We start from the raw sequence: 13,493 nt of genomic DNA, 5'->3' as shown, positions 1-13,493 counted from the left end.
TGGGGAATGCCTCAATTTTTAACCGTGGCAGGCCTACAACAGGCATAAAGTTTCGCCATAATCTCATTATGCATTTGTTTGTCTGTCCGCAGTCCGCTGTGTGAGTAGCTTGCCCAAAGCTGACAATGTGTCGCGGATCATAAAATATGTTCAATATTAAACCACCCTTTCACCCTGCTTGGTCTATGAATGTGGGTGATGCTTATTGTATCTAAACAATATATGAAGAGCTTCTCTTTCAGTTCATGAAATCCCTGTAGCCCAGCAGCTCCTCCAGTCCCGGAGAAGTGTTGCGTCAGAGAGCATGCCATTACGCACGGCCATTCACTGTTTTACTTCATTAAATCCCCTGAAAACATATCAAGCTAACCATACCGTGTCTTGGCCCTTTCTTGTGTATGGTGGAGATTGTACACTGGGTCAGGGTTGGACTGGGAACAAAATTCGGCCCTGGCATTTTTTTTCTGGACTGGCCCACCATTAGAGCCATTTGGTGTTTAGCTCGGTAGCTTAAGCAACCACTCCATATGTGAAGGCTCGCTGCGGGGCGCAGGTTTGATCCTGACCTGTGCGGCCCTTTTCCGCATCTTAACTCAGATTTTCTGCTCCTCCTTTTCTTTTTTGAACCGCTGTCATCCATAATTTATTGTAATTAATATTCGTGCAACATATAACGTATGAATTTATCTATAGACTGTATATGGTCTATCCCTGTTTCTGTTTCACATAAACCTAGCGGCTGCATGGACGCATCCATTTGGGGGGCGGGGGGGGGGGTTGTAAATCGTAACTTCTGAACCTGTCATGAAGAGGCAAATATTAACCGATATTAGCCAGTGCAACCCAAAGCCTATTCCAAATGGATGCAAATGGGCCGCAAGTCAATTTTGGGCTACTGGGCAAATGTTGCAAAGGCTACAAATAACAAATACATACATACAAAAAAACATCGGAGGGCACCGGCCCATATGTGGCCGAGATGGACCGGCCCATCTGGCATTTGCCCGGTATCACAGACTGCCAGTCCGAGCCTGCACTGGGTGTTGTGGGGCTCTCCTGTGAGGTTGAAGGCATGCTGAGGTTGGCCTGATAAACAGCTGCCTGGCCTGTTTTATGTCCCACGATTAAAAGGGAGCGAACTTTCTTGTCAGGAAAACGGTATTAGTCAGGGGTATCGGGGGGATTTTGGCCCGTACATGCAGTGTTAATGATGTCCTCATAGTTTAATGTTGCTGCAACAGGAGTTACTTTCCTGTTTTTTGAAGATTTACTTTCCTGTTTTTTGAAGATTTGTGCAAGTCATCATTCAAAACTCTGGTTAAGGAACATCAGTCCTGTGTTTACCTCTCCCCCAACCACACACAAACAGTGATGTGATAGTTCTCACATAAATGCAGTCAAAGACCTACACATGCTCTCTTGCTGTTAAATAGATGTTAGTCAAGGGTATGCATTTAATGTTACTGTCTAGGCTTTGAAGTCTGCTTTGAGATAATATTTGTGTAGGCTAATATATTTGCATACCAATAAAGTTTGAACACTATGCACATTGAGTTCGCATCCCTCATTCTTGTACAGCAGTTTTATTTTATGTGTTTAGGAAAGATTGCCAATGTAGCTTTGTATTGATTTCAGTTCATTTTTCTTTGCTGGACAGACTGTGGGTCCTGTAGATTTTCCCTAAAATGGTGGTTTTGTCCTTCATAGATTACCAGTACTTTATACTTTAAGTATATTTTAGAGTGTACTTTTCACTTAACTTAAGTAAAAAAGTTGAGTCAATACTTAAACTTTTACTAGAGTCTTTTTAAACACAGGTATCTTACTTGTACTTGAGTAAAGATGTGTGTACTTTTGACACCTCTGCATAGGTGTGACATTTCAATGAAAAGAGATGGGAGTAATGAAATAGTATGAATGTTGTATGAATGGAAAGAGTCCACAGTAACTTTCCAATATGCCAGTTCCAGAATAGATTAGTAGAATTTTAGTTGTAATGGTGTACTTATATAACACCTTTCTAGTCTTCTGACCTCTCAAAGCACTTTTACACTACATATCTCCTTCACCCATTCTCACACATTCATACACTGATGGCATTAGCTGCTATGCAAGGTGCACACTGCTCATCAGTTTGAGGAGCTAACCATTTCATACACATTCACACACTGATGGCACAGCCTTCAGAGCAATTGGGTTCAGTATCTTGCCCAATGACACTTCGACATGCAGACTAGAGAAGCCGGGGATCAAACCAATGATCACTGACAGCTAAAGTTTCTATTTGTCAAAGCTTCTAAACAAATGTTTTAATAGAAATGGTTTCACAAGGGGGATTGTGACTATACCATTTCTTGCAGAGCACAAAGAGCAGCTCGCTGCACAGTGCTTTACATCTGTGTCAACGTGGTCATCGCGGCCAGCTGGCCTCTCAATGTGTGTCTTGCTCAGTGGGATGGCAACATCCCTCAGTGGGGGTAAGATCTGGGACAAATGTAGGGTTAACATTCATCTTTATTACTGACCATGTACTAAATACATTTCCTAGTAAACAAACATTCTGCTGCTCGTTGACTGAATAATATTAGTATATTTACTTGCACTACAGGGATGAAAAGCTGCGGCTATGTCTTTTTCAGTACAGCAGTAGCACATTATATCACGCTACTCTGTTACCTCATATACACCCAGACATACCCTGCCTATCAGTGAGACATTTATCTCTCTCCCATTTTCTTGCCAACAATGTAAAAGCCCTCATGATGATTCATTGATTATTTTACAGTACAAATTGCATTCGAATTCCACACGTTTGCATTGAACTTGATGTGCAGACAATGACTTTAATGTGGACTCAATCTAGTTTCTGGCCCGCGTCTGCATTTGAAGAGGTTCTTTTCCTTCAGTTTTTAGGCAAAGACTCCGGGATTTGGACTGAACTGAGTGTGCTATTACTCAATTTGAGCTAGTCAAGATTTCCTATCTGGTTTTTTTCTCAGCGTATTAATCCCTGTTAACTGTCACAGTGTTGCCATTTTGATTGTCCGGTGTCCTCATTTATTGTCCTCCCTTTTGCCGTGGTGCGTGTCTCCCTGTGTACTCGGCATCTCAGTGCGAGTTCAGTACAGGCGTTGTTTTTCCTTCAGCTTCTGCCCCTGTTAGCCACTTCCAGCCAAACGTTTTACCTGTCTGTGAGTACTGAGTGTCATCTGTGCTTCTTATATTTACACTGAATGACCATTATGTTATGTACTGTAAGTGTAAGTATGCTTTTGTCTGGAGGAACTCATTTATTCTAACCCATCACTGACTAAGTGTCTGTGCTGTGACATCATTTTCACTCCACACTGGGTGGACTCTAAACAAAGGACATAACTGCACAAAATTGTATGATCATATGTATTTCAGTCTTAATTTTTTTAAATATTTACTGTGTGCACGTGCATGAAGGGGCATTAAGAATCAGTTTTGCTCAGCTAACAGAGCTCTGCTCTCTAACATTCTGTAATATGAGGAGTTTAATGCTTTGTGCTTCATCTGTGTAAATGTAAAGGAACATTTGCATGCTAAAAAGTTTATTCTGTTTTCACCATCACTATAATAGCTGATGTCAAATTGTGGCAGTTGTGGAAAAACTGTTACAATTTTTGAAAGAAAAAAATAGTACACTTTTTATTTTATTTTTATTTATTTTTTTTAAAGCTGGCATGCCTTTTTGACCAGCATTGGGGAATAATAAGGTGAAATTGTTTTTGTTAAGAGTGTTTGTGAAGGTGTTGATCATGGTTTGCTTTCTCATCTCTAAAGTCCAAGTGAACACCATTCATACAAGAGTATTTCCATATATTGGATTTGTTCACAAAAGTATTCAGGCAATGGCACTAGACCACAGCACACAAACACACACACACACACACACGCCCAGCTACAGCGACGTCTGTCCATGCAACATGCCGCACAACAGTAATGTGTGGACACAGTCATGTTGAAGCCCTCCCACTTGTGGGATGCTGATCACACGAGAGCAGAACAGAGCATCCAGAATGCAGTGGCCGTGCTGACAGGATGTTAACTGTATGTCTATGGAAAAAAGTTTGAACTGTTGAAACATTAACTTCCTTATCTTCATATTTTGTAGGCTCATTTAGTTATAGTTATCTTTTACATCAGATAGATATAGATTATGTATATCATCTAATTTGGTAATTAAATGTAGTTATGTTTAAAGCTTCAAAATAGCAGACCCTTGGAGTTCCTCTAACAAATCTTCTTCGTCACAGGACAGCAGCAGGCAGTGGCGCAGCACAGCTGCTAGGTGGCGATACAGAGCAGCATCCTCCTGAAAAAGGCGTTGTTAATGTCGGGTTTAAACACAAAGGTTTACTTGTCGCTTTGGTCCCACAGGGTTCAAAATCTGTTGTTAATGTCGGGTTAAAACACAAAGGTTTACTTGTCGCCTTGGTCCCACAAGGGTTCAAAACCAGGACTAGTTGATACCAAATCAGCTCACAATGGTAAACGATGTATGGATTTCATCATCCATTATACTATTAAAAGATTCAAAGAACAGAAATCCAGAAATCTCTGCCACATAAAGGGCAAGACCAAAAGCCAACACTGTATGCCCTTGACCTTTGACCCCCCAGGCGTCACTGCATCAAAAACCAACATGATTGTGTGGACATGAAGGACATTACAACATGTGCTCAGGAATATTTTAGAAAACTGTTGTAAACAGAGTTCATCTCTGCATCTACAAATTCAAGTTACTTTTTTATTTCTGAGCATGGAGTCATGAGTCCTGACTCGACATTATATGTGTTTCTTTAGTCTCTAAAAGACATGGTGAGATGAGTCTGTGTAATTTGTTTATTTCTGGTCTGACAACAAAAAAATGAAAAATCAGCTCTGTTTTTCTGTTGTTGTTTTACACAGTTTATCAGTACTGTGGAGAGAAGGCGAATGTAACCAGCAAACCCCAAATGAATGAAGAATTCAGGTAAAATTACCTGCATGGTTGATTTGTGTGTTTAATGGCTCACCTCATCTGGCTCCTGCCTGTAGAGCACGTGGGCGATGTTAAGAGTGTTTTGAGTATCTCAATGACCTCCTGGGAATCTTCCTTGGAGATGGAGGACTGTGCTGTCACGAAGCACCTCAAATCCATCACCCACTGACATTCAGGCACTGCTCCAGTGCTTTGGTCAGCACCGACACTCCATGCTCGACATGGCAAAAACATTTAGAAAAATGTAAACAACTATCTATGAGACTCGATTACACCCCATTTAGTCAACAAAACCTTAGATCACTATGTTTCTCTGTTACCTCTTACCCTTTCCTAAATTTGAACATGTTTTACCTGCTGGCTCACTCTTTACAAGCAACAGGAGCAACTAAGTGGTTTCTCTGATCTCATCAGAACAGCACTACATCTAACATCACAAACCACAACTCCTCCCAGCCAGGGGAACACACCAAAGACACACCTTCACTGTTGTAAACTGCTATCATTAATAGACATACCTAGAGCTTAATAGTGTACACAGCATGCTCAACCTTGTCAATTAAATGTATTGATTGGTTTTTCTGAGGTTTATTGTTGTGATCTTTTTCATATATTATGTAGTGGTCCACCATAGCATTAAGTTGATGTTATATTGCTTCACTAGATGCAGGGTCTCCATTCTTATTTGACTCTGATGCAATTATGCTACATGGATCACATACATGTACACGTGGAGAGGAAAGCAGTTCCTGCTTCACATGCTTAGCCCCGAGAAGCGATCCAATGCCAGTTAAATTCTATTATTATATTTAAACCACCAGTGTGTAGGATTTGTGGTACTGTGGTGAAGTTGTTGATTGCAACTCTTTGCCTCACCCTCTGAGAAATTGCTGAAATCAATGGTCCATGGTGAGGTCAGGAGGGAAGAAAGTGTTCAGGAGCCTTTATGTTTATGCTGTGATATTTATTGAGCTTGGCCAAGGAAGAATTAGTAGGACACTTCATGCTACATCAGACGTGGCATTTTTCTAGTTTTTTATATATTGTTTTGCGCATGCGCGAAAGCTGCGCGCTGCCTGTTACGTTCCTCCAGCCTTTGAGGTCGCTTTTTGACCTTTTTCTCTTTTGTTCGTTTTTGTTTTCTTCGCTGTGGCTCTGTGGAGTCCTGTCCTCTCTGGCAGGGTTGTTTTTAGAGCGTTTTTGTGCTTTTCTCGTGTTTTTTCTTCGTGTTGTTTTTTTAAAATGCCGCTTCCACCTGGACACGCTGCCTTTGTTTACTCCGGGGAATAGCTGATTGCGCTAATGCCGGCCAGCATAGCAGCAAGACCAGCCTATATACCAGCTGAACTCTGAACCATCACAACCAAAGAACAGCTCTGTAGCCCGGATGTCGACCTGTTGACCTGCTAGCCGTTGACTCCGTCCATACTATCTGCTGAGAGAGATCCCGCATGTCAGCATCGTTGTCCTGTCCATCCCTCCCTCTGCAAACCAACATCTGCCTGCAGCACCATTGGACCTTTAATATTTGTTTGTATACTGGAGTATAGTAACAAAAAATAATTTCCCCCTGGGATTATTAAAGTATTTCTGATTCTGATTAATAAACAGTAAAATTTCACCATCAGTATCAGTAAAACGCGCCATGCAGACAACGTGATTGATTGGAATATGCTTAATACGTATGTAAACACACACTGAGGAGTTACTTTCCTGTTTTTTTGAAGATTTACTTTCCTGTTTTTTGAAGATTTGTGCAAGTCATCATTCAAAACTCTGAGTTAAGGATCACATCAGTCCTGTGTTTACCTCTCCCCCAACCACACACAAACAGTGATGTGATAGTTCTCACATAAATGCAGTCAAAGACCTACACATGCTCTCTTGCTGTTAAATAGATGTTAGTCAAGGGTATGCATTTAATGTTACTGTCTAGGCTTTGAAGTCTGCTTTGACGGATAATATTTGTGTAGGCTAATATATATTTGCATACCAATAAAGTTTTTGAACACTATGCACATTGAGTTCGCAATCCCTCATTCTTGTACAGCAGTTTTATTTTATGTGTTTAGGAAAGATTGGCCAATGTAGCTTTTTGTATTGATTTCAGTTCATTTTTCTTTGCTTGGACAGACTGTGGGTCCTGTAAGATTTTCCCTAAAATGGTGGTTTTGTCCTTCATAAGATTACCAGTACTTTATACTTTAAGTATATTTTAGAGTGTACTTTTCACTTTAACTTAAGTAAAAAAGTTGAGTCAATACTTAAACTTTTACTAGAGTCTTTTTAAACACAGGTATCTATACTTGTACTTGAGTAAAGAATGTGTGTACTTTTGACACCTCTGCATAGGTGTGACATTTCAATGAAAAGAGATGGGAGTAATGAAATAGTATGAATGTTGTATGAATGGAAAGAGTCCACAGTAACTTTCCAATATGCCAGTTCCAATGAATAGATTAGTAGAATTTTAGTTGTAAATGGATTGTACTTATATAACACCTTTCTAGTCTTCTGACCTCTCAAAGCACTTTTACACTACATATCTCATTCACCCATTCTCACACATTCATACACTGATGGCATTAGCTGCTATGCAAGGTGCCAACTGCTCATCAGTTTGAGGAGCTAACCATTCATACACATTCACACACTGATGGCACAGCCTTCAGGAGCAATTTGAGGTTCAGTATCTTGCCCAATGACACTTCGACATGCAGACTAGAGAAGCCGGGGATCAAACCAATGATCACTGACAGCTAAAGTTTCTATTTGTCAAAAGCTTCTAAACAAATGTTTTAATAGAAATGGTTTCACAAGGGGGATTGTGACTATACCATTCTCTTTGCAGAGCACAAAGAGCAGCTCAGCTGCACAGTGCTTTACATCTGTGTCAACGTGGGTCATCAGGCGGACCAGCTGGCCTCTCAATGTGGTGTCTTGCTCAGGTCGGATGGCAACATCCCTCAGTGGGGGTAAGATCTGGGACAAATGTAGGGTTAACATTCATCTTTATTACTTGACCATGTACTAAATACATTTCCTAGTAAACAAACATTCTGCTGCTCGTTGACTGAATAATATTAGTATATTTACTTGCACTACAGGGATGAAAAGCTGCGGCTTATTGTCTTTTTCAGTACAGCAGTAGCACATTTATATCAGCTACTCTGTTACCTCATATACACCCAGACATACCCTGCCTATCAGTGAGACATTTATTCTCTCTCCCATTTTCTTGCCAACAATGTAAAAATGCCCTAATGATGATATCATTGATTATTTTAACAGTACAAATTGCATTCAGATTCCACAGTTTGCATTGAACTGATGTCAGACAATGACTTTAATGTGGACTCAAATCTAGTTTCTTGGCCCGCGTCTGCATTTAGAAAGAGAGTTCTTTTCCTTCAGTTTTTAGGCAAAGCACTCAGGGATTTGGACTGAACTTGAGTGATGCTATTACTCAATTTGAGCTAGTCAAGATTTCCTATCTGGTATTTTTTCTCAGCAGTATTAAATCCCTGTTAACTGTAACACAGTGTTGCACATTTTGATAATTGTCAGAGTGATACTCATATTTATTGAAAAAATACATCACCTTTTGCCGTAAGTAGTGACGTGTCTCCCTGTGTACTCGAGAACTCTCAGTCAGCAGATTCAGTACAGGCGTTAGTTTTTCCTTCAGCTTCTGCCCCTGTATAACAGCACATTCCAGCCAAACAGTTTTACATAAGTCAGTGTGAGTAAACTAGATGTGTCATCTGTGCTTCTTATATTTACACTGAATGACCATTATGTTATGTACTGTAAGTGTAAGTATTGCTTTTGTCTGGAGGAACTCATTTTATCTAACCAATCACTGACTAAAGTGTCTGTGCTGTGACATCATTTTCACTCCACACTGAGGTGGACTCTAAAACAAAGGACATAACTGCACAGAATTGTATGATCATATGTATTTCAGTCTTAATTTTTTTTAAAATATTTACTGTGTGCACGTGCATGAAGGGGCATTAAGAATCAGTTTTGCTCAGCTAACAGAGCTCTGCTCTCTAACATTCTGTAATATGAGGAGTTTAATGCTTTGATGCTTCATCTGTTAAATGTAAAAGGAACATTTGCATGCTAAAAAGTTTATTCTGTTTTCACCATCACTATAATAGCTGAATGTCAAATTTGTGGCAGTTGTGGAAAAACTGTTACAATTTTTGAAAGAAAAAAAATAGGTACACTTTTTATTTTATTTTTATTTATTTTTTTTAAAGCTGGCATGCCTCTTTTGACCAGCATTGGGGAATAATAAGGTGAAATTGTTTTTGTTAAGAGTGTTTGGTGAAGGTGTTGATCATGGTTTTGCTTTCTCATCTCTAAAGTCCAAGTGAACACCATTTCATACAAGAGTATTTCACATATATTGGATTTGTTCACACAAGTATTCAGGCAATGGCACTAAGACACACACACACAAACACACACACACACACTTGCCCTGTTCAGGCGTCTGTCCATGAACAGCAGTAATGTGTGGACACAGTCCATGTTGAAGCCCTCCCACTTGTGGGATGCCTGATCCACACGGACAGATAGCAGGACATCCAGACATGTCAGTGGCAGTGCTGACAGGATGTTAACTGTATGTCTATGGAAAAAAGTTTGAACTGTTGAAAACATTAACTTCCTTATCTTTCATTATTTTGTAGGCTCATTTAGTTATAGTTATCTTTTACATCAGATAGATATAGATTATGTATATCATCTAATTTGGTAATTAAATGTAGTTATGTTTAAAGCTTCAAAATAGCAGACCCTTGGAGTTCCTCTAACAAATCTTCTTCGTCACAGGACAGCAGCAGGCAGTGGCGCAGCACAGCTGCTAGGTGGCGATACAGAGCAGCATCCTCCTGAAAAAGGCGTTGTTAATGTCGGGTTTAAACACAAAGGTTTACTTGTCGCTTTGGTCCCACAAGGGTTCAAAATCTGTTGTTAATGTCGGGTTTAAACACAAAGGTTTACTTGTCGCCTTGGTCCCACAAGGGTTCAAAACCAGGACTAGTTGATACCAAATCAGCTCACAATGGTAAACGATGTATGGATTTCATCATCCATTATACTATTAAAAGATTCAAAGAATCCAGAAATCCAGAAATCTCTGCACATAAAGGGCAAGACCAAAAGCCAACACTGTATGCCCTTGACCTTTGACCCCACAGGCGTCACTGCATCAAAAACCAACATGATTGGTGGAATGAAGGACATTACAACATGTGCTCAGGAATATTTTAGAAAACTGTTAGTAAACAGAGTTCATCTCTGCATCTACAAATTCAAGTTACTTTGTTTTATTTCATGAAGCATGAGGTCATGAGTCCTGACTCGACATTATATGTGTTTCTTTAGTCTCTAAAAGACATGGTGAGATGAGTCTGTGTAATTTGTTTAATTTCTGAGTCTGACAACAAAAAAATGAAAAATCAGCTCTGTTTTTCTGTTGTTTGTTTTACACAGTTTATCAGTACTGTGGAGAGAAGGCGAATGTAACCAGCAAACCCCAAATGAATGAATGAATTCAGGTAAAATTACCTGCATGGTTGATTTGTGTGTTTAATGGCTCACCTCATCTGGCTCCTGCCTGTAGAGCATGTGGGCGATGTTAAAGAGTGTTTTGAGTATCTCAATGACCTCCTGGGACATCTCCTTGGAGATGGGAGGAGCTGTGCTGTCACGAAGCACCTCAAATCCATCACCCCATCTGACATTCAGGCACTGCTCCAGTGCTTTGGTCAGCACTGACACTCCATGCTCCTGACATGGGCAAAAACATTTAGAAAAATGTAAACAACTTATCTATGAGACTCGATTACACCCCAATTTAGTCAACAAAACCTTAGATCCACTATCGTTTCTCTGTTACCTCTTACCCTGTCCTAAATCTTGAACATGTTTTACCTGCTGGCTCACTCTTTACAAGCAACAGGAGCAACTAAGTGGTTTTCTCTGATCTGCATCAGAACAGCACTACATCTAACATCAAAACCACAACTCTTCCCCAGCCAGGGGAACACACCAAAGACACACCTTCACTGTTGTAAACTGCTATCATTAATAGACATACCTAGATAGCTTAATAGTGTACACAGCACTGCTCAACCTTTGTCAATTTAAATGTATTGATTTGGTTTTTCTGAGGTTTATTGTTGTGATCTTTTTCATAGTTATTATGTAGTTGGCTCCACCATAGCATTAAGTTGATGTTAATATGCTTCACATAGATGCAGGGTCTTCCATTCTTATTTGACCTGATGCAATTATGCTACATGGATCACATACATGTACACGTGGAGAGAAAGCAGTTCCTGCTTCACATGCTTAGCCCCGAGAAGCGATCAATGCCAGTTAAATTCTATTATTATATTTAAACCACCAGTGTGTAGGATTTAGTGGTACTAGTGGTGAAGTTGTTGATTGCAACTTCTTTGCCTCACCCTCTTGAGAAATTGCTGAAATCAATGGTCCATGGTGAGGTCAGGAGGGAAGAAAGTGTTCAGGAGCCTTTGATGTCTTATGCTGTGATATTTATTGACGCTTGGCCAAGAAGAATTAGAGACACTTTCAATGTACATCAGAAGTGGCTCAGTTAGACTTTAAACCCCTACAGATAACACCACAAATACTATACGCCCAGAACTAGTCAAAGAGAATGTATTTACCCATGCAGGTGTTACTGTCAGCACATTCACACTGTTGTTTGTTTATGTTAAGGAAACATCACGGCAAGCTATCCATTATGTTTTGTCACTGGCAGGGGAGGAACCAGAGCTAGTGCGGGAGGTGGAGCGTTACCAACAAGATATAGTTGGGTTCATCTCTACAAACAGCACAGGTTCCTGGAGAGGGGCTGGACTCCCTCCTTTTCTGGAGTTGCCCAGGGTGAGAGTTGCCAGGCAGGTGTGGGGATACATGCCACGTTGTTGTTTAAAACTTCCATTGTTGATGCAGCTGCTAGGAGTTGTGGTCAGAAGGTCACCGGTGCCAGTCGTGGTGGCAACCTAAGAACCACTCTGGTGGACACCGGTGGTGAAGGACAAGGGCCTCAAGGAAGTTCTGGCAAACTATCCAACGACTCAGGAAGGGGAAGCAGGTCTTGGTCCAGGCTGTGTATAGCTGGGGTAGAGAACTGCTGACACAGACTTGGGATATTGTTGGGTGGGTTATTGTTGGAGTACTCTGAAGAGCTCCTGAACCCAGCCAACATATCATCTATAGACGAAGCAGAGCATGAAGACTCAGGGGAAGCCTTGTCCATATTTCTGGCTGCCAAGGTAGGCTGCCGGAAGCTCTTTGGCGGCAAGGTCCTAGGTGTGGAGGAGATTCGCCTTGAGATGCTGAAGGCTTTGTTGGGTTGTCTTGGTTGACACCCCTTTTTAAAGTTGCTTGGAGGATGGGTACAGTACATGTGGAGGGTGGTGGTCCCCATTTTCAGAAAAGGGGACCAGAGGGTGTGTTTCAATTATTGGTGTATCACAAGTTTATTCTAGGTGATTGAAAAGAAAGCTCCGACCGATTGTCAAACCCCAGATTCAAGAGGAGCATGTGGATTCCGTCGTGCCCATGGAACAACGGAACAGCTCTTTACCCATGCAGTGGTGCTGAGGAGGTCATGGGAGTTTGACTATCCAGGCTACATGTGCTTTGTGGATTTGTCCCCCAGGTGCTCCTGAGGGGGATACTGGGGAATATGGGATATTACCGCTATTGGTATGAGCCATCCAGTCCTTACCTTCCCTTGCCCCTGATCCTATTCATGATAATTCTGTTATCACAAAAAAACAATACAAAATATAATTCCATCCACTGTGACCAGGCATTCTACCTGCTGCAGCTGCAGTCTGAGCTCAGGCCTCAGAGCTGTCAGTAAGAACAGCAATCTCAGCTTGTAGAACTGGCCAGTGGACAGCACCCCACTCGAGATCCCCTGCTTCACACTCTCCCACAGACCTTGCAGAAGCCTTTCATGGAAACAGGAATGGAAAGAAAAGTGAGGCCAGGGGTTGGCCAGCAGCTGGTAAGTATCATTTATTCATATATAGAGCACCTCAAATTATTCCAAGATAATTGGATAATGGAGTACTTCGATACATGCAAACTCATCCTAATATCAGCCTATATACAGTGGAGAGGTCTGTTTGTCCATATATCACAAAGCCAGTTAACTAATTACATTCCATGTCAAGACTGCTCAAGAAGTGCCTAAGAACTCGTTCTTCACAATTTTAGGAGCTTAAAGAGGCTGTTCTTGTATGATTCCTAAAACAGCCAACACATTTAACTGTCACGAAAAGTTTACCAATAATGGTAATATTGTTATAATCTGCTGCTGGTGATCGGTCATCTGAAAATGACGTGCTACCTGGATGTTTTGTACACTGATAAAGAGTTTGATAGGAGATTTTTTTTTTTTTTGTATTTTGCCAACCTGGAACTG

The 13,493-nt window shown here is 40.9% G+C and overlaps 1 protein-coding gene across 1 annotated transcript in view; it reads right to left on the bottom strand.

Annotated features, from left to right (window-relative positions):
• si:ch211-195b15.7 (synembryn-A) overlaps nucleotides 1-13,493 on the bottom strand; it is a 32,766-nt gene that overhangs the window by 2,936 nt on the left and 16,337 nt on the right. The window contains exons 8-13 of the mRNA XM_027285015.1: nucleotides 12,882-13,017; nucleotides 10,625-10,813; nucleotides 9,818-9,912; nucleotides 9,500-9,650; nucleotides 8,610-8,705; nucleotides 7,846-7,990 (exon numbers count right to left, since the gene is read on the bottom strand). Of these exons, the coding sequence (XP_027140816.1) occupies nucleotides 7,846-7,990; nucleotides 8,610-8,705; nucleotides 9,500-9,650; nucleotides 9,818-9,912; nucleotides 10,625-10,813; nucleotides 12,882-13,017 (812 nt within the window). The remainder of the gene's footprint in view (nucleotides 1-7,845; nucleotides 7,991-8,609; nucleotides 8,706-9,499; nucleotides 9,651-9,817; nucleotides 9,913-10,624; nucleotides 10,814-12,881; nucleotides 13,018-13,493) is intronic.

Source organism: Larimichthys crocea, chromosome XII, assembly GCF_000972845.2.
Source record: "Larimichthys crocea isolate SSNF chromosome XII, L_crocea_2.0, whole genome shotgun sequence".
Classification (NCBI taxonomy): domain Eukaryota; kingdom Metazoa; phylum Chordata; class Actinopteri; family Sciaenidae; genus Larimichthys; species Larimichthys crocea.
The sequence above is the reverse complement of the archived record's forward strand: the minus strand, read 5'-3'. Positions and strand labels throughout refer to the sequence as shown.